The sequence below is a fragment of the Anolis sagrei genome, chromosome 1 (genome assembly GCF_037176765.1).
Source record: "Anolis sagrei isolate rAnoSag1 chromosome 1, rAnoSag1.mat, whole genome shotgun sequence".
Lineage (NCBI taxonomy): Eukaryota > Metazoa > Chordata > Lepidosauria > Squamata > Dactyloidae > Anolis > Anolis sagrei.
Window position 1 is genome coordinate 163,262,738 of NC_090021.1, and position 27,248 is coordinate 163,289,985.

Here is a 27,248-nt window from a genome sequence, read left to right on the forward strand (position 1 = left end):
CTGATGGCGCCTTCCCTACTGGACTCATTCAGACCCCCCCCCTTTCCAAGTTGGAACCTCCCCCTCCTTTCAGCAGAAAGGAAGCCCCCCCCAACCCCCACGCTCTTCCTCGCTGGTGTCTCTTTCTCCTTTAAGCTGAAAGGAAAAGGAGAAGCCCCCATTAAGGAGGGACATTGTTAAGGATATACTATCTAATTGTGTTTGCTACTCTGTGTTTTGTTTCTTGGGTGACATTCATGCTTGATTTATTTGCTTGGTTGAACTAACAAGCTTTAGTCTTGTGTACACACACATACACACATGTACAAAAAAACCCCACAAAATTTTCAAAACCAGAATTAAACTTTATTTAAAGTGTTTTGTATAGATTTCCTTTAAACAGAAACCACAATAAAAATAGAATTCCGATCCCTGCCAATTTTTTTTAAAAAAATTATAAAACACAGAATGGTAGAGGATTGCCGAAAACATTCTACACCATGCCTTTGTTTTTAAACTCTGTTATTGGTTCCAGCAGTGCATTTGTATTAAGAAATGTTCCATTACTTTCAGATTGGTTTGATCACATATGCATAAAAAAAGAATTAGCACAAAATCTAATCCGGTAAGAGTAAAAGCAGAATGAAAAGTTGGACTGCTTGCATTTCAGAACTGACTATTCCTTTTAATTAAATTCTTTCCAACTAAAGTTATGCTCAGTTTTGAAAACAATAAAAGTAAGTACATAGCAGTTAAGGTGATATTTTTCCCATTATTTTTCGAGTCTTTACATTGCCCCAAATAAGCATCTAAAGAAGACTGCTGTTTTATTTCCTCAAACAAATAAGATGTGTGGTGGGTAAATATTACATAATGTTGAAAATATAGAGTATATCCCAGACACATTTAGCATTTAGTCCACAAACAGTTTAGCACCATATTGATAAAGTTGTGCAGCAAAACTCTTTCTTCAAGGTTTGCTTAGAATGTAAAGCAGAAGCAGCACAGTGCAAGGTTGCCCATACCCTTAGCTTCTACATTGGGCTTGACGGCAATGGCTGACCCCTGGTTCTCTTAGAGGTATGTGTTGATGTCATGCTGGTGGTCTAAGTTCCCATTTGTATTGTGATGCCAGGACTTCCTGGAAAAAGAAAAAAGAGTATTTTATTAGGATTTCATTGGAAAGAAAGAAAAGGTTTGACTGAGAATATTGCCTGAAATTAATACTTCATGATGTCTGATGCCTTACCTCAACTACCTGATTTCTAAATATGTCTGTTCAGAACAAGTACATTCTCATGAATGATCCTTATTCCTTAAGGGTGGGGAGAAATTTAGCCCCTTCTAGGCAATAAGAATATGGAGAGTCGAGTATAGAAAACAAAAAAGCACTCCTGCTTTTTTGGATTTCCAAGGCTGTTCATGTTGGAAATATGATTGCCTCATTTGGCACAAATACAGTTAGATGCAAAAATTAATCCTCTTCTCTCTTTTCTAATATTTGCGATATATTCTACGATTAATTTTTGTGCTTTTTATCTTCTTCTGTGACTACATCAACATCTACAGCAACACAATTCTATAAGCACATAAGTCTTAGTCATAGTTGTTATTATCGAAAAGAGAGAAAAGTTATGATCAGGAAATATATTTGAAGAAATAATAATAATAATAATGTATTGTCGAAGGCTTTCATGGCTGGAATCACTCAGTTCTTGTGGGTTTTTTCGGGCTATATGGCCATGTTCTAGAGGCATTTCTCCTGACGTTTCGCCTGCATCTATGGCAAGCATCCTCAGAGGTGAGGTCACCTCAGACCTCACCTCTGAGGATGCTTGCCATAGATGCAGGCGAAACGTCAGGAGAAATGCCTCTAGAACATGGCCATATAGCCCGAAAAAACCCACAAGAACTGAATAATAATAATAATAATAATAATAATAATAATAATAATTTTATTTGTACCCTGCCACCAGCTCCCCAAAGTAACTCAGGGTGGCTCACAAAAAGGCTATCCTATAATATTTTTCTTGGTTTGGTTTCTTTGGGATTCTTTTAAAAATGGTATGTAAGCTCCCACAGCTAGAAAGACATTTTATGTCTGGATATTTAAACAGAGGTCATTGCAAAATGTTGGCCTCCCTCATCCTAGAATCTTCCAGATATAATGTAGTGTGCTGTACATTGGATTACCTGAGTACCAAGTTTGAAAATTCCAATTAGTTCAAAACATGGCAGCTAAATGGGTTACAGGCATATTACACCTGTATTAAAATCACTCCACTGATTGCCAATTAGTTTCCAGGCAAAGTACAAAATGTTGGTTTTGACCTTTAAAGTCCTACATAGTTTGTGTCCAGTTTAGTTACAGGATCGCTTTCTTCTGCACAATCCATCCTTTAGAACACTTAGGTCCTCTGGCCAAGGCTTACTCAAACCAGCTAGAACCTGACTGGCAACCGTCACCCAGAGGACCTTTTCATCGGAACAACCTGCTGGAAGAGCTCCTACAGCCATTGGAATTTAAAGCACAACTGAAGACCAATCTTTTCCAGCAGTCCTACCCAGTGAACTTGCAATCATGTTTTGACTTACATTCTATTGCTACTATATGTTAATTCTGTGTTTGGTGCAAGTTTTTATATATTTTGTGTTTTCATCTATGTAATTTATTGTATATATTTGATTTTTATATATTTTTGGCCTTATTGTGCCCTTCCTCAAGCCATCAGGAGACATGAGTAATAAATAAATTATTATTATTATTATTATTATTATTATTATTATTATTATTATTATTTGTAACAGCCTCCAACTGCAATCTTCCCCAAGATAGAGTGATGAGAAATTTTTCCATAAGATATGTGTGAAGGCTAGGCATATATATTAAAATAAATTGACCATAGTTTTTTTTTAAAAAAACCCTCACATCTTTTCTTGAAGCTGAATACACATTCATGAGCAGCTTATACTAGTAAGATCAGACCATGAAGCTGATAATTGTATTTCCAGCACTGGAGTACAAGGCTTTTGGCAATCACACTGACCATCAGTTAAATTCCATGTCTTAGAGATAATTATTTTCAAAATCGTGCATATTAATGATAGTTTCAATATGAAATTGATATGTTGTAATGCTTCCAACCAAATAGGGGCAACACCTACATCATATGACACAGGAAAGCATTATGAGTGTTGGATTGCAAACTTTTAGTTGAAGTAGACAATTATTTCTAAATAGGCACATTGGTATTCATTATACTTCAACATCATCTATTACTAGAGTTGTAACTCAATATATCTGGAGAATATCAGGCTGAGATAAGTCTGAGATCAGGCTAAGATAACAGCATCAATTATGATGAGGATTGGAATACTCCTTGTATCATTGGCTTTCAGCAGTACTTATTCTTTCACATAGAGACATTCAGCAAAATAATAGCATGAACATGCAGCCCGCTCTTACCTCCAAGGCAGAATGTCTCACATTCTCGCTGTGTGTTAAATCTGTTTCTGTTTCCACCACAGCCACCATACCAGAATCTAGCACAACTTTTGGAAACCATGTCAAAATGCCATTTCAGGGTAAAGTCTCTACAGGTCCCTACTTCGTTTTTCAAATTACAAATATCTGTGACTGCAAATCAAGAAACAATAAACAAGAAATGTACTGGTCAGTGCAAAACCCTGCAAACCTTGTGTGAAACTTCTTCATTCCGCATGATCCAAATATACAGGTGAACAAGAAGGTAAAACGTTCCCATGGACAGTGAGCATGCTTAAGGGACAGTGACAAATATATGGGGATGTACTGACCACTATGTACAGCATGCAGTATTAAAGGACAATGAGAATCATTTGTTCATGACTACAGAGATATCAACCCACTAGCAACTGAGTTCACTAAAAGAACAAGGAATAAAGCATTTGTGGGATGCTCATAATATAATTCTGAAAGAGGAGAAAAATAGGCAAAGCTTGAATTTCAAACAACGGTACAGTTATAATGAGTATTTCTCATTATAAGGGAAGAAGTGTCAGTTGAAAATGAAAGAAAATACTTCCTAGATTTAGAAACATTTCCTGCCTAAATAGCAGTTAGAAATATACTAAATATAATGGAACATAAACAAAAAAAGAAACCAGCTCTCCTAAAATTAGATATACACAGGCATTTGATTCAATAAACCCTGAGTTTCTGTGGGAGTTTAAGAAGAATTTTGGAGAAGGAGACCCATTTATCAAAGCAACTAAGGAACTATACGGAACTATACAGAAAAGGAACAGCTACAGTCAGAATAATTGAAGAAACATCAGGGGCTGTCCCCTTTCACCACTGCTCTTTGTATTAGAGGTATTAGCGGATCGTGTTTTTTAGTGATGAGACGCTAGTGAATGGTTATTATAGTAATTGTGTACTAACTGTGTATTAGATTAGGCTTTTAACTGTGTTTTTATATTGATGCATTTAAATTTGCTGTTTCCGTGTGCTGTGAACCGCTGTGAGTCGCCTCCGGGCTGAGAACAGTGGTATAGAAGTAAAGTAAAGTAAAGTAAAGTAAAGTAAAGTAAATAAATAAATAAATAAAAAGAAATAATGCAAGGATTGAGGGATGTAAATTTGATCAGGGATGGGAGATTAAATTAAATCTTGGAAGATGGCATCGAGGTAGGAGGATCTCGGCAGAGCTCTGAAGGGTGAGATTTAATCCGTGTCCATCCACCCTCCCTTTGGATCCCAACAAGCATTGTCACCTTGCTCGGTATCCTGGGGTGTCGAAGGAGGCTTTGGAGAACCGATTGGGGACCAGCTGGAGGAGAAATAAGGAAAAGGAAAAAACCCTGCGAGAGCAAGCTGGGTCGAGCGCTGTCGCTATTGCTTGAGTCTAAGATCATTGCGCTCCCTTCCCTGGGGATTAAGAGATTCTCACTGAGAAATCTAAAGAATCTCTTCAAAGACCTTCAGAGACAAACGTTTAAAAGATCTTAACGACTTCAATACAATTACCCTACCTCCTGCTGGGTGGATGTTTACCAGCTTGACGCTGAAGACATTACACTCCCTGTGAGTGCTGCAAGCCTGCCATCGCTCGCTACCACCACCAGTCGCTCCGAGAAGTTTATTTTGCAATCTGCAGCCAACATTAATCATCCAGTGGGCCAGTGGGCTTTGCTTTATCCCTCCGCTGCGGCTGGCCATATGGTCAGAGGGCTGGTGTCGCCCTAACGCCCCAACTAGCTGCTCCTCACCACTCTGTTGCAGACCCGGGTGGGCTACACCAGACCTACATTGCAAGCCTCTGCACTGCCACCATTCCATCATTGCCTTTGCTGCTATTTTGTCAGGATCGTGCATCATCCATTTGATGCCCGAGAGGCTTGGCTGGCTTTGCTCCGGAGAGAGCGTACCATCACCCCCCAGGTGATGAATTGCCTACCTTTTAGGCCAGGGGAAAGCTCAGAAAGTAGGCTCAAGTATTTTGGCAGCCATTTTATGAGATGGTGCATGGAGGCAGCCATCTTAGAGTACTCGTTTCCTAGAGAGGGCAGAGCTTAGGAGCAGCCTGGAGGGAAATGTGGAGAGCATTTGTAATTGGCTGGGAGAAAGTGGGCGGAGCTTAGCTAGAGTGCAGAAAAAAATGCCTGAAAGGGGACATTTTAAAATCTGACAGCTCAGTTAGGGTCTGGTGTTTGAAGAGTCCAGTCAGAGTTTCTGTGTTGAAGAAGGAAGTTAGGTTTTGGGAGAGTTAGGAGAAGAGAAGCTAGAGAAGTCAAAAGTTGGTTAGTTAGTAAAGATAGACAGCTATTAGGAAGAATAGCTAGTATAGAGAATAGACAGATCCAAAGGGGAAAGGATGGTCTGGAGTTTTTAGGAATTCTAGTCAGAGGGAAGTCTGCCAGTTTCCTGAGGGAGTGAAGAGTTGTTTTAGGAACCAAGTATTGAACTGTTTTTTAAAGTAACCATATGATCCAACTCATTATTGCAACCGTTAAGCTTAAGTGCCTGTATTGTTGAAGTTCACACAAATAAACAACTTTGTTCTTTGTTAAACAACAACTGTCTCAAGAGTGCCTCTATGTGAAGTAGTTCCATAGCAGTTTAGAGAAACAGAATTTTAAGATTGGTGGTAGTGTTTATTTAAAAGAATCTCGATGTTTTTACCTCAGATTTCTGAGCCCTGAGTGTGAATTCAGCACAATATAGCTTACTTAAAACTTCTTTTTTACAATTTGTTACTAAAGGAAAGGTTCCTCTGCCAGAAGATAGTTAGAGTCAGCTTATAATTAAATTAACAATCCACCATTCTTTCACATTACTGGTGGTTCCGCATTGGGATTGTTAGAATAAATCCCCAATCTTTTACATTTTTTGGTGGCAGTGGTGCGATGAATAAAGGCTCCCTGCCAGAGGGTTGTTTGGATTTGGAATCAGCCTCTAAGTTAATTAATCGATCTTAATTTAATTAAATGATGTAATCCTTTACACCTCACGAGATCCAAAAGACACCACTGGCCACAATGAACTCGGAAGCATCGCAACACCAGAGACTAGGTAACGAGGAACATTTCCCCAGCCACTCAAGTCCCCAGGAAAATGCCTCACAACTGACAGCAGAGCCCAACTTACTCCAACGTAACTCAATGGTCCCACTAGGTAGATATGAGCAAGCAGCCCCACAGCTCATGAACTTAAGGGAACAATCATTAGAGCTCTTCTCCCATGACATCCATGATTCTGTCCTATTATACTTAAGAAAATCATCAGAAGAACTTGTTGGGAGCCAAGCAATGCAATACTGACTAGCTCAGCAAGAACCTCAGAGTAAGATCCCCCTATTTCCTATCCTCCAGACCAATAGTCCCCTTCCCTTTTCCTCCCAGTCCAATAGACTTCTATCTCCTATTCCTCAGCCCAATCCCCCCAATCCCCCAAGCTCTATACAAAAAGTCTCCTACCCTCTGCCCCCAACCTTTTAGCCCCCCACCCTACCCCTCAGCCTAATGCCCCCTTCCCCCAGTTAAATACCCCTTGTCCCCCCTCCAGTCTAATAACTCCCTACACCTTGCCCCCAACCCTACAGTCCCTATTTTTCACACCACAACCAAATAGCCCCTCCCCACTCTCAGTCCAACAGCCCTTCTCCTCCTATCCACCAGGCCAATAACTTTCTTCCCCCTACCCTACAGCCCAATAACCCCTCACCCTCTCTCCTTATCCCCCAGACTAATAGCCCCCTTTGCTTTACCCCTCAATCCAAGAACTTCCCCCCATTTCCTATTCCCCAGCCCAACAGCCTTTGTTCCCCCATCCCTCAGTCCAACAGCAACGCTGGACCACAGCCTAAGAACAGGAAGAGAGATCAGACAGAGAATGAGGGGAGTTCTCCTCATTGGTCAAGGGGCCTCTATAGAAACAATATTGGGGAGAGGGAGATGTGGGAAAAGGAGATCAAATGTGTTAATTTGGCCTAGGAAATATGAGAGAGAATTGGTAGTTCCAAAACAGTGGTCTACAGGGTTTCCATCTCCTTGACCAGATGCCCCACCCCACAGACACCCTTATTTGAATGCATCCACTTGAGGGTAGGAGACCGGGACAGAATAAGCATACTTAGTGTACCGTCCACCTCACAACACTACAACCTCCCTACCTAAGCTAGCTGGGGTGATCTCAGGCCTGGCATTGGAATCCCAATGGCTTATAGTGCTGGGGGACTTCAATGTTCATGCAGAGACCTCCATGTCAGAAGCAGCTCAGGATTACATGGTAACCATGGCAACCGTGGGGCTGTCCCAAGTGGTTTCTTGCCCTACTCACAGTGCTGGATATACATTGGACTTGGTGTTCTGTAAGGGATGGGAAGAAGGTGGCAGTGTGGAGGAACTCTCTTTAATCCCACTGCCATGGACCGACCACCACTTGGTCAAGTTTATACTCACTGCACTCCCTAACCTCCGCAGAGGTGAAGGGCCCATTAAAATGATCTGCCCCAGGAGGCTTATGGATCCATTGCAAGGGCGTACTCTGCGTCCTGTTAATAGACAATTGCTACCGGCCCAGCGTGTGACAGCACAGGAATAGATATGGGAATAGAAAAAATAAAATACCAAGGAGTGACAATACAAAAGAACACAGAAAGGATAACTATAAAGAGGCGTGGAAAAAAGTTCTTAAGACCATGAAAGGATGGAGGGGAAAAATTTAATTTTTGAATGCAATTTTCCTGCTTCTTGGCAGGGGGATGGACTGGATGACTCACGAGGTGTCTTCCAACTCAATGATTCTATGATTCTATGAAATATTTTTAGTAAAATAAAAGCAACTAAAATGTTATTGAACCCAAAAATAATGTATTTATTCCAGGTCCTCCCACTCGAAATCAATCAAAGAACAGGACCATTAAAGAGTGGATCTTGAGTGAAAAGAAACCTAGAATCTCAAATAAAGTATACTATATGCACTAGGAAGAACTAGGGTGGGGGTTACCAAACCTGGAACTATAGGATGAAGCATTTCAGTTAAAGCCATTGATAGAAAGCAAGCTGGGGAAAGAAGAAAAATATACAAAGGACTATATATTAAAATGCCTGTTTTGCAAAGTTATGGTAATCTGCCAAAGTTTGGCAGATTACCGCAAGCTGGCATCACTTTAAACTGATTGAATAAAACACCTTGGTGCTGTTTTTTCAACTTGGTGAGATTTATTTGGGAATATTAGATTTTACCTTATTTTTCTCACCAGGTGCATGGACCTACAGTATCCATCTATCGGGACTTGGTATCCACGCCACAAATTTCACTATCTATGGTGTGAATCTCACTATCCTTGGCTATTTTAAATTGTTCTATTTTAGTACCAATTACATGTGAGGAAGCGGGGGGGGGGGGGGGGGAGGCGCAAATCACTTCTGATCTTAGCATGTAATTGGTACATTATAGGAAGTGTGCTGCAAGGCCTAATGTTGGTGTGGTAAGTTCTTAACCATTTTTAGGGCTTTTATGGGATTTTTTGTTGGTGTCTGGGTGCTCTGCTGGAAAGTCTAGCAGGGCATGTGGATACTCCCCCCAAGAAAGCGTGTCTTTTTTACCAATGTGGGGGGCAGAATTCTGGCCTGACCTGGGATTTTTAAACCTGGGTTGGTCCATATTTTTTCCGTCTGGAACTGCCCTAAATATACTTTGCCCATTAAGAAAATAAGAACAGTATGCTGCTTTCCCCCCCTTTCATGCATCAAATGTATGAAGTGGGGGATTTATATCAACTAGTATGATTCAAGATACACTTGTCAATGGCTGACTATTTCTCACTTGGGTGGGATTCACAAGAATTTTTCATTGCCAGTGAAGGGTAAAGCATGGGCCTCTTTTCTTAAAAAAATAATGCAGCTACTGATCAAATAAATAATTCAGTTACTCCACATATATGATACCAGTATTCTTGTTCTTCCTATTCTAATATGTTTGATTGTACTAGAAAAGGAAAAGTGGGAACTGATCATGATAGTGATTAACGAAAGCCTAGAATGCAGAGATTAAGTGCTTGTAGAAGGTGAGTTTAAAAATTAGAGCTGACATAACTTAATTCTGATATATAGGGAAGCCTTCTTTGAGGACAAAAAATCACAATGTTAACATCACAATCTGTGGTTGGAGATGAACAATTGAAGTCTAACTCTCACACAGAGACAATCTTAGCAAGGATGCCTTGTACATGCATGCAAGAGAAAGTTGCAACGTAATCTATATGCCTATTTAGAAGTAAATATCTTTGATTTGAATTGTGGCTTCACAGCATATTCCTAAATGGCCAAAAACCAGTTAAAGCTACACTACAACCAACCCTCTTCCAGGCTACACATATTGGAAACGACTTGGGACAAATCTCACCGTAGCCCAGTTTTGTGCCAATTGTGTGGCTGTGTATCTTGGCTAGAGGAGATTTGGATCTGGTGAAGCTGTTCATTCTTGGACACTTTTTGGTGTCTTTTGCTGGCTGACTCCAGCTAGTAGAGCTGCTGAGTTATAAAATCAGCAGATAGAAAGGGGTTATTCAATCAAATTGGCATTTTGCTAGTTAATAATCCTTCTCGTCCACTTATCCCATCCTTCCCCACACGATGAGGTTCTTGGGATCCTTTTGATACTTGGTCAAATATTAGTACATCTATTTTGTATCTCTAAAGTTCAGGATTATCCACTTATTTTAGGAAGTACTTGTTATTTTTCTTTTCTGTATACTGAGTCTAAAATTCCTGTCAGGGATTCCGAGTAGTTCAAATGCTAATCCACATGGATTATTCTTGTTAACCATGCAAAAGGTTCATTGGTATCATGAGAACTTTATTTAAGCACTGAGAAGTCTGTATAGAACTGCTAGCCCTTGTGCCATAAGGGCTAGCACCAAATAACTATTCTGCCATAGCACAGTGAAAAATTGGTGTTCCTTAGAGCTTTAGAATTCAGTCTCACATTACATGGGTCTTCTCTTTTTAAAACCCATGTTTATAATAACTGGTGTGAGTAATCTTGGCCTATTCTTAGAGATGATCTGGAAACATGAAGTTATCCTATAAGATCTAAACACTGGACTATATGATTTAGTATCACCTCTCCGTATGTAGAGTGGGTGTTTCATGCATAGGTATCTTACAGTCTTCATACCAGAGTTCTTCAAGGTAAGGAGGACTGAAGCATGGACCTTCATCAGGAAAAGCAGTCACTCCGTAAGCTAGTTCTGTCTGATTACCCTTTTTACTAATTATTTTTCCTCATTAAATATACTTCCCCTTATTCAATTAATGTTTCTTTTATTTTTGACTGCTCTTGCTACCTTTTCTTGTTCTCCTTTTCAATTTCCTTCTGGGTAATTTCTTCCTGGGTAACTTCTTCTTGAGCACTTTGTGTCCTGTAAATATTGAGACCAGTTATTATACTATAGTTGTGTAGCCCAGGGGTGAGCATATGCAACCTGGATCTGTGTATCTGAACTGGAGGAAGTGGGATTGCTACCTAGAATTGGCAGCATGTTCCCATAATCACAGCAGTGATTTGTGAGGGGATTTACACGCTTTCTTTGTAAAGTTAATGCACACTCATCTATAAGTTTAAAACATCTTAACCTTATCAGTCATTACATCACTTTCTTTATTACGGTCATAGACTGGCACACGGAGAGAGGGGTACAGTCTGATTTCTCATTTCAAAAAGTTCTCTTCATTACTAATGATACAGAATATATTATTACAGCCATAAGACATAAGTGTGAGTTGGTGTGGCCATGAATCAAGAAATATTGATTTAATAAACTTTAATAATGTTGCTTTTGATTGCCAATTATTTAGTCATTATTTACTTAGGCTCCAGAACAATATTCAGAAATAGTTCAAAAAATCCAAGAGGGAAAATGCCAAATTATGATTCCAAAACATATTTTGAAACACACCACAAAATGACTTCATCAAATTTCCAGTATTTCTAGTATATAATGTGAGAAATTCAAGACAGTTCTGTTCATCTCTTTTTGTAACTCAGGCAGAGGAGATGCACTCAGGTAGTGCCTCAATTTAGGAAGTTGCAAATTGGTGATTCATGGTGTTACCAAGCTATAAATGTATGGTGGGCGGCTAGTTACTAAGCTGCCAGAGGTGCTTTGTTTGGTAGAGGGGTGTGGGGAACCTTGTTCCCACGCCCCACATCACCCACGGAGTCATGCCGTTACATCTGATGTTGCTGAATTTATCCCTGTGTGAAGAGGTCCTTAAAGACTGCCCCATTACTGCTACAAAACAGCCCTGGGAGTCAGCAAACAACCTGTTGTCTGCACTTTTTCTATCCTTGCCCTATCAGATAAAGGATTTCCCTCTCTCAAACAAGGATTATTGCTCTTCAGTTTGTATCTGGAGGTAACTAAAACTACCACTAGAGACAAAGATATTCTAGTTTATCAAACCTGAACTGGAAAAAGCTCTTTGACCCCTCAGCATTATCCTCACCCAGGTTTGAAAAAAGCCTGGAATCTTTCAGAGGTGAGTAACCTTAGAAGATGCCCCCAAAGCCAAACCTACTTAGAAGGCAACCTCTCAGTGGAGCTTGTAGTGTTTCCTTACTTGGGTGGCTTATATGAGATGTTTAACAATTTGATTTTAAAGTGGATACAACTGATTTTAATATTTGTGTATATTTATAGTTTGTTTTATTGAATGTTTTCTGTATTTATGTTGTGCTCTGCCCTGAGTCCCCTTCCAAGTGAGAAGGGTGGAATAGAAATGGTTTAAATAAATAAATAAGTAATATTTTGACACCGTGAGTGAAAGTAGTAGGAGGACATGGTATCTGAAACAGGGTTATTGGAGAACGAACCTTGGATGGTCTCAACAACACACTTATATCTGTGGTCTTTCCTTTCCTTTGAATAAGACTTGCTTCTAGGAAATTTCTCCTTAGATTTCTGATCTCCCAGACAATTATGGAATTTCATCCTCACTTTTTTCAGGACCATGATATCTGGCAGGGCTAGAATGGGGAAGGGGTTTTAGGGATGTGTGTGTTTGGAATGGCTTGAGTTTCCTTTCCTGACCTCTCTGGAGGCTGATAAGGGTGAAGAAGAGATTGTTTCTTCTGATGGGAGTACCTTGGTCTGTTTGGATGGGCAAGGGACAGGAGGTTCTCTGTTCATAACAGCATTAAAGACCCTAGTCCAGATTTCTTACATAATAAGAGAAATGCACTAGTCCTGCTTTTAAGTGGTCTTATCAGTTTGTGAATCTGCTGTGCACTTTTTCCTCTGACCAAATGGGTCTTTGGACCATAATAAAGATTGGTTTGTTTTTTTTTGTCGTGTCAAGAGCAACCACTCCTGTTGTGAGAGAATTGGCCGTCTGCAAGGACGTTACCCAGGGGACGCCTGGATGATTTTTGATGTTTTATCATCCTTGTGGGATGCTTCTCTCATGTCCCCGCATGAGGAGCTGGAGCTAATACAGGGAGCTCATCCGCCTCTCCCCGGATTCGAACCTGCGACCTGTCGGTCTTCAGTCTTGCTGGCACAGGGCTTTAACCCACTGCGCCACCGGGGGCTCCATGATTGATTGGTTGATTAAAAGAAATACAATAAACATAAAGTACTGCCCTACAGACATGGAAACTATGCGAAGGTCAGAAGTTAGCTGGGGCAACTCTCTGGATGTAGGAGAAATAATAAGTGCAGATCCATTTTGGTATACATTCATACCAATATTATCTTTCTAGGGACGAGAAGGTGCATGCAAACACAGATGGAGAAATACATGCAATTTACAGCAAAACAGGACAGCAGCAAGAAGGCATGGTTAGATATGGCCAGTGGACAGGGGAAAGCATCCAAGGGATACATCCAATATAATAGCAAATGACCAAATGCAGACTCCTCTCTGTTTATGGTTTTACCTGACAAGTCACTTTGCTCAGGGACAGGCAGCTGCATGACTCCCTCATCTGCTGTAGAAAGAAAGTGTGTGGATTTTGTTTTTAAACTATTTTGTTTCCTCTTTTGTTTTGAAATATTGCTTGACAATATCTGAAAGTGGGTTAACCTGAGGGAGGGGTACTTACATGGCTTCAAGCATCTGCTAATGCAGTCAGCTTCTGTCTCAAATCTATTGGCATTACCGCCACACCCACCATACCAAACTTTGGTGCAGATCTTGTTTTTGTAGTCAAAGAACCACTTAACCTGATACTCCTTGCACTGCGTGCCCATGTCAAGGTCCAGCAAGCAAGGATCTGTCAAATTTGAATTTCAAAATGTGCAAACGTTAACTGGTTTTGAAAAGGTTAAAAGCTGCAAAAAGCTACAGAAATGTAAAGAAGAAGAAAATGATGAGGAAGCAGCAGCAGCAGCAGTTTTCCACAGCATTCAAAATGGAGCTTGATTGGAATTACTACCACAGAAACAACCCAGGATATAACAACTTCACAACTATACCTGATAGAACCTTGAACATGCCAAGCCGCCAATACATGCATTTTTTATTCTTTTTTATATTTTATCCTTTTACATAGATTTGTTGTGCCAGCCTTTACATGCCTCTGCAAATTATTAGCCTGTACGGCAATCAGAGGCACAGTGAGAAAAATACAATGGTGTCGTCAAATTACATCATTCGTGTATCATGTATGTGTGTTTGCCCAAATTCAAAAGCCACATATTTATTAGATGAGCACCACATTGCCATGCAATTAATGGTTATTACTAGGGCTGGGCGGTTTCGTTTCGTTAATTCGTAATTCGTTAAAAATTCGTTATTTTTTTTGTTAACGAAGCGATAACGAACCATTCTGGAGCAGCTTAAAAACGAAACGAATTTTTCAATTCGTTTCGTAAATGCTTCGTATTTCATTATGTATTTGTTTTGTTATTGGTTTGAGGTCGTTTCGTTATTATTTCCGCATGTCTGGGGCAAGTTTTATAGTTGTTTTTTGTTTAATTAGTGAAAAAAAATTATAATATCACACCAACAGTCAACAACAGAGGGAGAGGGAAGCTTCAGAAGTTCCCCCTGTCCCATTTGGAAGGTTTTTAGCGTATTGCACGGTCGCGTCCGCCATTAACGAATCGATTCGTTATTGTTTCGTTATTGTTTTGTAATTTTTTTTACCATTTACGAAATTTCGTAAATATCGAACTTTTTTTTAAAAAAACTTCGGAATTCTTTTAAATATCAAAACGCAAAAAACCCCAAAAAACGAATCGATTTTAGAAACAAATTTTTCCGTTGTTACCCAGGCCTAGTTATTACACAAGTATTATTTTCCCCAGCTATTAAAGAGTGTGCTTCAGTATGTAACCGAGAGTCTTCTGTTTCTGTATTTTGAATAATGCTGGCACAGAGCAAAGGGGAAATCTCAGGAAGGTTAAGTCTTAACTTCCCTTTTGCTAACCCAGCTGATTTTGACTTTTTTGGGTTCACCTCCAAGGGACAGGAATGGGCAGTTGCTAGTGGATAGTGGATGAAAAAGTGATTCCCCTTAACCATGTGTCTGCTTTCAAGGACCTTGCAATTCTTACACAACTGTGGCGTGCATGAGCAAGGCATGTGTCTGGTTTCTTGAAGTGCCTTTGGGAGACCATTAATTAATTAATTAAGTTTAAGTGCCACCTTTCTCCAGAATGGGACCCCTAAAACACTACATTAACCACAGCAACATTGCCTCTATTTCATGAATTTATTTCCTTTTTGAGACAAGAGGCTTCTAGAATCATATCTGCAAAACCATTCCTGGGAGCTCCAAGGCCTTTGGAGCCTAGTTGCCTCATTGATTCCCCCTGCCCCCCATGCCACAAATCTTACTCCTCAAAACATTACTGTGTTCTACAACAGGAAACAAAATATGGCATGAGGCTAGAGGCTTGGAGTCAGGTTTAACTGAAGGCAATGGCGAGGGGAAGGTGCAAAGCCCGAGATAAAAGGTGAAGTAGAGCTTATAATTTTAGATCCAGTGTAGTGTAGTGGTTTGAGAATTGGACCACCATTCTAGATTGAGCCATGGAAACCCACAGGTGTGAATTTTGGGAAAGCTACACTATGTCAGATTTAGAGAAAAGTAATGGGAACCTCTTTTTGTATATATCTAGCCAAGACAACTCTATGTAGGATTGCTATAAAGAGGAGGTGACATAAAGTCATGTTACAACAATAGGAACTTTAACAAGGGAGTAAAAATTGCTGTTTCAATGCAATGTAAAAAAAAACACAGTCAAGTCTGAAGGTTTTGTTAAAAAAACATATTTACTTGTAGTCATTGGTTACCTTTTAATAATTTTGACCCTTTCCTCTTTTATTTTAGTTTCCCATTTGTAAATACCTAATGCAGGATCCTGAAAACAGAACTGGGGGGGGGGGGGGGGACCTGAAATTTGAAATGAAAACAGAACTGATTTCTACCATTTCGCATACCCCTAGTTTCCAGTCTTCTGGGTGGGGACCTTTTTATCCTTTTAATTCTTTTAAAAACTTGGTTAGTGCTATTGATGCACATTCACTACAAAATTTACTCAGTTCACTAATTCCATGTGTATCTGTGCTTATAATGTTTCTTATACAAATTATGTGTTTTCAGTTCAGGTTCTGCAATTGGCTAGCTTTCAAGCTTGATTAAGGATGTATATCCAGATGCTGGGTGCAAACAGATGTTTATCTGTATTTTCCCACATTATTACTGATGGCTGTCTCTTAGAAGCCTCTTGGTAACTCAGTGAAAGTTCTGTATGTATCAAAAATGGGGGCATTTGCAGTGAATCAATCCCACAGCTTCTGCAGTGGGCATGCAAACTCAGTCTATGTTCTCTACACTCACATAACATTCACATGTATGTCATTTCACTCTCAGAACATGTTAATCAGTTACAATAAAACCACCACTGGTCGCGTTTCTCATACTATTGATACCTGTACATGATTCTTGTTAATATGCAACAGAAGGAAAATGATACCTGTAGTGTGAATCAAATGCACATTCTAGCAAACATAAAGATGTTTTCATAAGAAATGCAAAAATGGGATGCAACAAAATAAAATAAAAATTAACCCCCACTAGAGAACTTCTAGAAAGCTAAAGTTTTTGAACATATTAAGTAATTCTTGATATTTTTCTGTGTGATCCTTCACATGATTTCAGCATCTTAGGCTGGACCTAAACTACCATATAATCCAGTTATGAATCCAGATTGTCTGCTTTGTGCTGCATTATACAAATCCACACTGCCATATAATCCAGATCAAATCAGATAATATGGATTCAGAAACTGGATTATATGGCAGTGTAGATGGGACCTCTGTTACTGTCATGGAGAGACAGACCTAAAATATACATCCTGTGGCTCTCTAACAAACAAACAGCTAACATCAAGACAAAGACAAGTATTTTCTAAGAAACGGGTCACTAACTGTGCCAACAAGATGAAAACTGGTGAGGATAAGTACAAGGTGGAATTATACATGCAAACAGAAGATGATTGTGTCAGAATAAGCAAAATGTACAGGGATGGAGAAAGTGTAGGAATGAGTCTACATCTATTAAGGGGGGGCACTCAATGTGTCCCACAGAGACATACAAAACCAAGTAAACAATTTTACCACTGGAAATAATTTCATAAGTATCAAAAGCATGTGAAGTCTGATAAGTACTGTACTCATGAAATTTCTGGTGAAAAATATTTTCATTGATCTTAGTAAGAAAACTTCCTTTATTATAGCTCATATATAAATCAAGGGCAGATTTTGGGGCAAAATTATGGATTTTAGTAACTTAATCATTGTTCTGCAGAAAGGGAAGAGCACCAGTGCCACATCAGGGGACCCTGTCTGCCATCATCACCAGTTTATCACCCAGGCATTAAAAATGCCAGAAACAGTGCAGTGGCAGGAAGAGTAGAGAAGCTTGGTGCTACTTTTTGACTCTCCTGGGATGGACTAAGCTCTCACCTTTTGCCATTCCACTCAGATAAGGTCTCCTTTTTTGATAAGAGTATGTACATTTTTTGATAAGTATGTGCATTGATCCATGGACACGTTGAACAAGGTTTTTGAGGGTTGAGTTTTTGACTGAAATTTTTTACACTTATACATGAATAATACAGTAGCTTAGGTTCAGCTTTCTCAGCAGCTCTAGAAATCTAAACATGTTCATTTATTTTAAATATTTACTTTAAAAAAATGAAGTGGAGACAGGATGAACAGCATTTAAAATAATACTGCTGTCAGTTTTAGCATGATTATAATGTATCAAAGGTTAGTGTAAATGGGGAAAAACTAATGAAGAAAATTTCTGTTCTCTTATAAGTAGTATTAATCATATATGTGTATGCATATGTATATATATGTGTGTAGAAGGGTTGCCCTTAAAAAGTGGGAGAAAATAGTTGCCCTTAGAAAGCGGAAGGTACTATTGTTGGAGCTGCAAACATTTGAGACAATTGTTAGTCTTGTCTCCTTGCAGAACAGCAGGATAGATAGATAGATAGATAGATAGATAGATAGATAGATAGATAGATAGAGAGTTCTTCCTTGCAGCCTTACAGAAGTTTGAAACTTAGCCCCATGTTTGAAGTCATAAAAATGACAAAGAAAATTAAAGGACATATAGCAAGTTGACTTAATAAATATGCAACGAGGAGGAAAGGGGGAAAATTCAACAAACAATGAACTATTCACCTCCGAAAGCCAAAACGATTACGTGGCACATATTATCTGCTTTGAAATAGACTAATACATAATGGAAGTTTCAGACAGCCAAGCTGTCATCACATGAAAAAGAATCAGGTTTACCATCAATTATTTCTATTTCATTTTTTTGTGGAAAAATGTTAAGGAGTAGGAAAAATGGGATTATTGTAGCAGCTTCTCATACAGAAGTTTTAACAGATGTTTCAAAAAAATATATATAACAATTTCATATTTTAGTTATTATGAAACACAAAGAACAGACTTTGGACATTAACAAGTACAACATTGATATATTAACGACAAATGTTAATACTGAAGATGTTGTTAATCATTGAGTATTATTTAAGAGGGATCTCATTAGCACTTTATTATAATAAGCCAAGACACAAGGCAGACAAGGATCAAGACAAAAAACAACAACCCCAAAACAAAACAAAAATGCGGACACAGGCTTACATAACTGAACATTTTCCAATGAGCCACAGGAAAATATATTCTCCAACATTCCCTGGAAACAGTTTATTTTTAACTTCATTATGCCTACTGCTGCTTTAAGTGAGGCTTTACCATTGGCTGCTCCAGAAAGAGAAGTGACAATGAGACTGAGGCTCCTTCTACACTGCCATATAAATCCAGATAATCTGCTTTGAACTGGATTATATGGCAGTGTAGACTACTATAATCCAGTTCAAAGTAGAAAATGTAGATTATCTGCTTTGATAATTTGGATTATATGACAGTGTAGAAGGGACCTAAGAGGGAAACAGTTGCCTTTAGAAAGCAGAAGGAAGGCACTATTGTTGAAGCTGCAAACATTTGAGACAACCTTTAGTCTTTTCTCTTTGCAGAACAGCAAATGGCAGAACCAGGACTGTTAAGGCTCTGTAGCCACTGTGGTTTGTAATGACTACTGAGAAAATGAAGCCTGCACCTTTATTTTAAATTCCAAAGGAATCAGAGCAGGTTGGCTGAAAAACAGACATTCCCACATTGTTTAACAATAAGCTCTGAAAGCATAAGAAATATGGGGACTTGTATTTGCTCACACACTCTTTGTTTGCAAGACCCAGACTATCTTGCTTATTAATACATTAATTTGCTTAAATGCTTGAATTTTGGAGCCAACATATAAATGTTGCAAGACTAAATGACAAGTTCCAGGTACAGCTTTGTTCAATAACCATAAAATAATTATAAGCCAAAGATTTACCTGAATAAGGCCTGAGATCTCTTGATTATGGCTGTTTCCAAAACCACATAATGAATTTTTCAAAATCTGTTCATTTTTTTGCATATATTTCCCACAACATATATATTTTTGTATGAACATTCAGTGTATATATTTTGAGACTTCTGTTCAAATACATACATACACACACATAGGCAATTTTCAATTGAATTGTGTTTTGAGCATATTTCCCAAAATAGGCATTTTTGTATTCATTGTTTCAAATGATGTCTATTACACATGTTTTAATTGTTCAAAATTATGTCTATTGTGCATTCTCTCCTGTAAACTGCATAATAAATGCCATAAAATGCATTTTGAGATCAAATTTGTTCTGATATCTGTGCACGTTCAAGACAAACCTATTTAATAAATCCACACTACAAGATGAACACAAATAATTTATCAGCTAGTGCAAGACAGATGTGGTCCCTCACCCTCATGTTTCCAGTGTAACACACAAAAAGTTATAGCCACACATGAATTTGAAATGCATGCATATTACTACAGAAGAAATGCAGAAGTCACTATTTAACATATTACACTAGAAACATAAGTCACTAATGTCTTCTCTCAACTTTTTGTACATCTGAAATTACTCCATACTGTGATCTGCCTCCTTATCGTCCTTTTAAAAAGCTGCAAGTTTGACATGTATACTTTGCTCAACTAAGCACTTATCAAAAGGACACAAATCATTGGATCTAGTTAAAAAGCATGTGATTATGGATACCAAAGATCTAGTGTTTGAAGGATCCTTCTTAATTAAATGATTACCTCTTATTCCCGGGCATTAAAATTTTATGGAGCATATCCAATATTCTACCTTTCCACAAAAAAATGTTTATCTTTATTTCTTCGGGGAGCATACTATTACATTTTGCCTGAGAGCTCAACAGAAAAGTATATATTCAGGTAAGTTCCTTTCCAGCATTGATGCTTCTGGTGGCTTTGTTCTCACCTGTGTCAGGTCCTTCTAATGGTTCAGAGTTCACCATTAGGTTGGCAATTGCTGCTGAAGGCATCTTAGGCAAGGGCATGCTCTCTGCAATAAAATAAAATAAAATATGTGTTTGAATCAGAGTGAGCCCCTGAATATGGATAAAAAACTCCAAAATCCAAATCCCAATAGTACCACAAATGTGTTGCTTTAGGTGTTACTCATGTATTTGTGCTTTCATAATGAAATTCATAGCTGGGATCTAAAATAATTGTTCTTTAAAAAAGAGATCAAAGGTGCCTTTTCCAATACATGAATTGAGTAATCAAGCTTGGCAAACAACACACTCATAACCTTAAGGCCGGACTTCTGCAATGCACTGGGCTGCCTCTGTACCAGGTTGGAAACCTCTAACAAGTTTAAAGCATGGTAACCAGATTAGTTACATAAAGGAGCGATCATATTGTAATCGGCCAATTCACATTCTCTCAGCCTCAGAGGAAAGCAGAGGCAACCTCCTTTGAATAAATATTGACAAGAAAACCCTGTGATAGGTGGCTTTAGGGTCTCCATATGTGCTTGAAGGCATCAGCAACAATGATGTTTATATCCTTATCCTACAAGGACATTTGATATTATTATATCATAGAATCATAGAGTTGGAAGAGACCTCATGGGCCATCCAGTCCAACCTCCTGCCAAGAGGCAGGAAAATCACATTCAGAGCACCCCCGAAGATGGCCATCCAGCCTCTGCTTAAAAGCCTCCAAAGAAGGAGCCTCCACAACACCCCGGGGCAGAGAGTTCCACTGCTGAACGGCTCTCACAATCAGGAAGTCCTTCCTAATGTTCAGATGGAATCTCCTTTCTTGTAGTATCAACTCTGTAGAGAAGAGCAGGGGGCTAACTAAAGCTAACTAGGGCCCTTTCTACACTGCCATATAAAATCTGGAATATCTGCTTTGAACTGGATTATATGACAGTTTAGACTCATATAATCCAGTTCAAAGCAGATAATGTGGGTTATCTGCTTTGATAATCTGGATAATATGGCAATCTAGAAGGGGCCCCGAAAGCTCATAACAGAGGTGATACTGAAATCAAGGACTTCCTAATTCACAATTCAGTCTCTTGTCCATTATGTTATTGCAATTCCTAGAGGGTAGATTCTTATTTGAATAAAAACTTGGCAGTCTCAGATTTATGCCATTTCAGCTGTAAAACAGAGCTATTAGAATCCCTCTGCCAGCTTCTAATTAGTGTTCAGTTATAAAATACACGTCAGGAAGCCCAATGCAACAGCGTGAAGAGGTTGTCCAGATCATCCTGATATGAAGAGACGACATGCGGTGTCCCTGTTGGTTCTCTTGAATCTCTCAGTGGCTTTCGATACCATGGTATCCTTCTGGACCATCTCTCTAGTATGGGCCTTGGGGGCACTGCTTTGCAGTGGCTCCGCTCATTCCTGGAGGGTCGGATCCAGATGGTGGTGCTGAGAGATGCCTGTTTGGACTTCTGGCCATTGGTCTGTGGTGTCCTGCAAGGCTCTATTCTATTCCCCCATGCTTTTCAACATCTACATGAAACCACTGGTTGAGGTCATCCAGAGTTTGGAAGTTCAGTGTCATCTGTATATAGACGACACACAGTTCTATTACTCATTTCCATCCAAGGAAGTGTTGCTACTAAAGGTTTGCAACGTACTTTTCCTAAGTTGTGGAAAAGATCAGGGCTGTTTCTGTTGCAGATGACACAGTTAATTGATGGGATAATTGAGTGTATTGTTATTTGATGTATATAGTAAGTCACTGTGTGTTTGTACTTTGAGTTTTGCATTATCAGTGTTGGAGTATTGCATTGTATTTGAGTTTTGCATTCTCTGTGTTGGAGCTTTGTATTCTCTGTGTTTGAGCATTGCAGTCTATGCATTGCTTGTGGCTCGGTCTGAGCTGAAAAAACCTTTGTTTTTTGGATGCCAGGAGAAGTTACTGCAAGCGTCCAGAGTTGAAGATAAGTCAGCAAGTCAAGATCACTCTACAGACAACTGAGTAAGAGGGACTGTATATTCCTCCCAGACTCAGTGTTGACGCTTGAAGCTTAGGTATTGGCGGCCATAGTTACATCTTTCATGAATTACTGCAATGCACTCTATGTGGGGTTGCCTAAGAAGACGGTTCTGAATCTTCAATTAGTGCAAAGATCCACAACCAGATTGCTGACCAGGGCAGACTGTAGGGAACATACTACCCCCCCCCCTTCTAAAGCAGCTTACGTAGTTGCTGATCTGCTTCTGGGCCTAATTCAAAGTGCAGGTTATTACCCACAAAGCCCTAGATGTTATAATCTGGATACTCAACTTGTTTTTTTATTATTACTATTATTATTACAGAGATAAGAACATCTGGTGATATTTTGGGACTTGAAAGTGTAGACTGTGAGAATATAAACTGGGGATGGGGTGGAGATTAGTTTCTAGATATATATCAGGGCCAGAGAGAGCATAATTAGAACTGACTTTCTTGAATTCTGGCAAAAAGGAAATAATGAGTAGGTTCTTGTGGGTTTTTTCAGGCTATAGAGCCATGTTCTAGAGGCTCTCCTGACGTTTCGCCTGCATCTATGACAAGCATCCTCAGAGGTAGTGAGGTCTGTTGGAATTAGGACAATGGGTTTATATATCTGTGGAATGGCTGGGGTGGGGCAAGGAGCTCTTCCCTGCTGCAGTTAGGTGTGAATGTTTAGCTGATCACCTTCATTAGCATTTGAAGGCCTGCCTGAGCCTGGGAAAATCTGTTGCTGGTGATTCCAGCCATGAAAGCCTTCGACAATACAGGAAATAATGACTTTGTTTCCGGTGATCTTCATTGTAAGTGTGTCTTAATTCCAAAAACTTTCAAGTTTTAATCTTATGAAATACTGCTTGGTGTTTATAGTATTATCATTATTACAGAGTTAATTTCTGTCCAGGGAAGTCAGAATGCCCCCCCCCCCCCCCCCGTACTGTCCTTCTGGCTGCAGGCTAAAACCTTTTTATTCAAGTAGGCTTTTAAATGAGGAAGGCTTTTAAGATTATTTCAGGGGGTGATGTGGTGTTTAATACAGGAAGTGCTGTGGGTGGGATTGGGAGGAATATGAGTCTTAAATGCCATGTTAGTATATCTACTGTATTTTAATTTTGTTTTTACCACACTGCTTCTATTTAATTGCTTTTTATTTGCTTTTTAACTTTTGTATTGCACCTTTTAAACTCGTCTAGTGTGGAGTCCCGACAGGGAGTCCACACTAGGCAATACATTTCATTCATTCTCAGTATTTCCATCAACTGAAATGCATGAGGAAAAAGAGTACATTATGTCCCAAAAAAACCATGCAAACTTACTTGTACTAAATGTCCCTTTGTAGGTAGCTTTAACATGTGCATTGCGGTAGCCTGTAACAATGACATGGTACTTCTGCCCACTTCCCAGACCTCCAATGACCCGTTCAGTGCCAGTTAGATTAAGCTTTAGAACTAAAGAGTTGTCATGAGCAGATGTAATTGCAATGTCATAGGCATAAGCATGTTGGGGTTCAGGGTTTGCCCAATGTAGTTTAGCGCTGTTTTCTGTGATATCTGTAATCTGGATTTCCCCGGTGTGCATAATCATTGTCACTAAAATATAAAATAAAAGCTGCTGTAAGTATTCAAGGAATAACATTTTGGAGATAGTACATATGTAAACTTTGAGTGAAGATGATTACAACGAAAGGGATTACCATCAAAACTCAAGGGACATTTAAAGCGCTTTCAGACAGCATCTAATTGTGGATTTTAATGCAGATAAAAAAACCTGAGACCTCAGAACAGGTCCCCACACAGATCTGTTGGTCCTGGGATTTAAACCCTTGTACCAGCAGGGTGAGCTCCTGTCTGTCAGCTCCAGCTTCTCATGCAGGGACATAAGAGAAACCTCCCACAGGATGGTAAAACATCCAGGTGTCCCCTGGGCAAAGTCCTTGCAGATGGCCAATTCTCTCACACCAGAAGTAACTTGCAGTTTCTCAAGTAGCTCCTGACACTCACCCTTCCCCCCGCTGTTCTGTGTCTCGGCATAAAATGGAGGGTGGATGGGGGGCATCCTCTGGAAGTTTTTTTTTTAAACCACTCAGTTATGTGCTGATCCTCATATGCACACATACCTCAATGTAAAAACTAGGGCTGGGCAACCACGGAAAAATTTGTTTCTAAACTCAATTCGTTTTTTTGGGGTTTTTTGCGTTTCGATATTTAAAAGACTTCCGAAAATTTTCTTTAAAAAAGTTCGATATTTACGAAATTTCGTAAAATTACGAAACAAATACGAAACGAATACGAATCGATTCGTTAATGGTGGACGCGACAGCGCAATACGCTAAAAAACCTCCATATGGGACAGGGGGAACTTCTGAAGCTTCCCTCTCCCTCTGTTGTTGACTGTTGGTGTGATATTTATAAATTTTTTTCACTGATTAAACAAACAACAGCTATAAAACTTGCCCCAGACATGCGGAAATAATAACGAAACGATTTCGAAACGATTTCGAAACGAATACGAAGCAATTACGAAACGAATTGAAAAATTCATTTCATTTTTTAGATGCTCCTGAATGGTTCGTTATCGCTTCGTAACCCCCCCAAAAAAATAACGAATTTTTAACGAATTACGAAATTACGAAACGAAACCGCCCAGCCCTAGTAAAAACATAAAGATTCCCATGTGTGCATATAAGCATCAGCACAAGAATTGTTTTTTTTAAAATAATCTGCTAGATTTCCCTCTTTCCCCAATTGCTTATTCACAATCTATTTAATATTATGAAGTTTGAAATAAATACTTTCAGAATCCTCTAATGACTCTCTGCTTCTCCTCTCTTTAAACCAGATGGAAATCAGCTGTGACTCCCATGGATCAGCTGTTTCAGGCTTTTTAAAACCAGCACAGGTGGGAAGCAGTTTCTACAGGAAGTAAAGACGGAGATTCCAAACTTTACAAGACTGAGGGGCCACACAGTCATGGGAAAATCCGTTTTTTCACCCAGAACAGGGATAAAGGAGGATCTTTTTGAAACAGGGTTTCCTTCCGTTGAGTACACATTTAGCCCAAACGTCATCTGACCATCCCCCCTTTTAACCTGTTCTCTCTTGGACTATATCTACTGTGTGGAAGGGCCGTAGAATACTTTATCTGGTGTTTAGATAATACCTTTATTTCAGATGGACAGATAGGTGTATTTCTGGTCAATTTCACAGTTGTCTGTGCTCATTTCATTCAGCTGTTCAGTGTCTGCCTTAACACAAAAATCTGTGATTTTTGGTAATGTATAGATTATTTTATTTAAATCAGCAGTAGGCAATTTACAGCCGCCCAAATTTATTTTGTAGATGGAAAATCGTGGATACAATACGCTTGCCTAGAAAAATGTTCCCACCTTTCACAGTGCCTTTTGATGTAGTATCATGATAATATTGCACAATGCAATATTTTCTGACAAAATCTCTCTCTCTCTCTCCTCCTTTCTAGTCCCCCCCCCCCCCAGATTGTAAATGTGACTTTCTCCTAGGATCACCAAGGAAGTCCAGCTAGTTCCTGAGGGCTGTGGCTTACCAAAGTATATTTTCTGTTTTCCATTTTTACCTCCAAGAATGCCTTTATGCATTTGTATGAAACATGCAATGTGTCCTTTACCAAATAAAAGTATGCTTCTTATAGACTAAATTAAAGACATAAAGATGCTCCATTTCAGTATTCCAAAGAAGCTTGTTGAAAAAAAATACAGTACATACCTTCTGGTTTTTCAGTTGCTGTAGGTGTAGCAGTGGCGTTATTTGGAAAGTTTCTGGTTGAATGAAAACATGGTTATGAATATGTGTCATTTTCTGGTTTCTTGTTAAAATACTTCCAGGTATTGTTTGGAAAACTAAGTCCCAAACACTCAACTTATTGCAGCTCTGTGTTCTACAATAATGTAAGAAAGTCAGGTTCCTCCTTTACCATAAAGAAAATCTTTTTTAATTCTTCTAAATGTTATTGATTCTTAATTGTTCATGGTTTTCCATACATTCTCTGAAAAGTGTATTTGCCACATTGATCTAACATAGGGTCCTTCTACACGGACACTATAATGCAGCCTGGAACCAGTTTGGGAGGAAACAATTTCACTGTGTGGATGATTAGACTGACAGGTACGGAATGGATTTGAGAACAGGTTGATAAACTGCATAAACTGTGGAACCTGGCCTCCAAGTGCTCCCCCTCCCCCCCGGTTTCTGGGAGCAATGTGCAACAGTGCTCTAGAGATATAGGCCCCATCTATACTGCCATATGATTCAGATTATCAAATTAGATTATCCACACTATCAGCTTTGAACTAGATTACATGAGTCTACACTGCCATATAATCAGGACCAAAGAAGATAATCTGGATTTTATATGGCAGTGAAGGCCATAGAAGGTGGAAGAAAGGGGAAAGTGACAGTTAGGAGTGGAATATATGAGTCTGCACTGCTATAAAATCCACTTCAAAGCAGATAATCTGGATTTTATATGGCAGTGTATAAGGGAGAGTCTCACAGAAAGATAATGGTGGTGTTAGATGTAGAGGTTCCTAGAGAAAACACTCCTCAAGACATTTGTAGGTTTGTAGGTTGTCCTTGTGATTTTATGGTCAACTTCTGGAGGAAAATCTAGAAATTCCTGTAGAGTTGTTCTCTCATAAAGGTCAGTGGGTTCCTCCTCAGCTTTCTCTCTTTTGCAGGGATCCTAAACTCCAGCAGATAGCCAACTGTAGAAGGCCTTTAACAACAGCGTTAAGGGCGCATGTGGTTTCCTTTTCATGCAACTGGAGAAAGGAGTATTAACTATTCTGAACTGTTGTAAA

The 27,248-nt window shown here is 39.2% G+C and overlaps 1 protein-coding gene across 1 annotated transcript in view; it reads right to left on the bottom strand.

Annotated features, from left to right (window-relative positions):
• Positions 1-323: 323 nt before the first annotated feature.
• The window catches only part of COL6A3 (collagen type VI alpha 3 chain), a 147,834-nt gene continuing 120,909 nt past the window's right edge, over positions 324-27,248 (bottom strand). Inside the window, exons 40-47 of the mRNA XM_060783504.2 lie at positions 26,155-26,207; positions 23,731-24,003; positions 20,373-20,456; positions 13,571-13,741; positions 13,406-13,456; positions 10,812-10,886; positions 3,446-3,616; positions 324-1,120 (exon numbers count right to left, since the gene is read on the bottom strand). Coding sequence (XP_060639487.2) covers positions 1,086-1,120; positions 3,446-3,616; positions 10,812-10,886; positions 13,406-13,456; positions 13,571-13,741; positions 20,373-20,456; positions 23,731-24,003; positions 26,155-26,207 — 913 coding nt within the window. The 3' untranslated portion in view covers positions 324-1,085. The remainder of the gene's footprint in view (positions 1,121-3,445; positions 3,617-10,811; positions 10,887-13,405; positions 13,457-13,570; positions 13,742-20,372; positions 20,457-23,730; positions 24,004-26,154; positions 26,208-27,248) is intronic.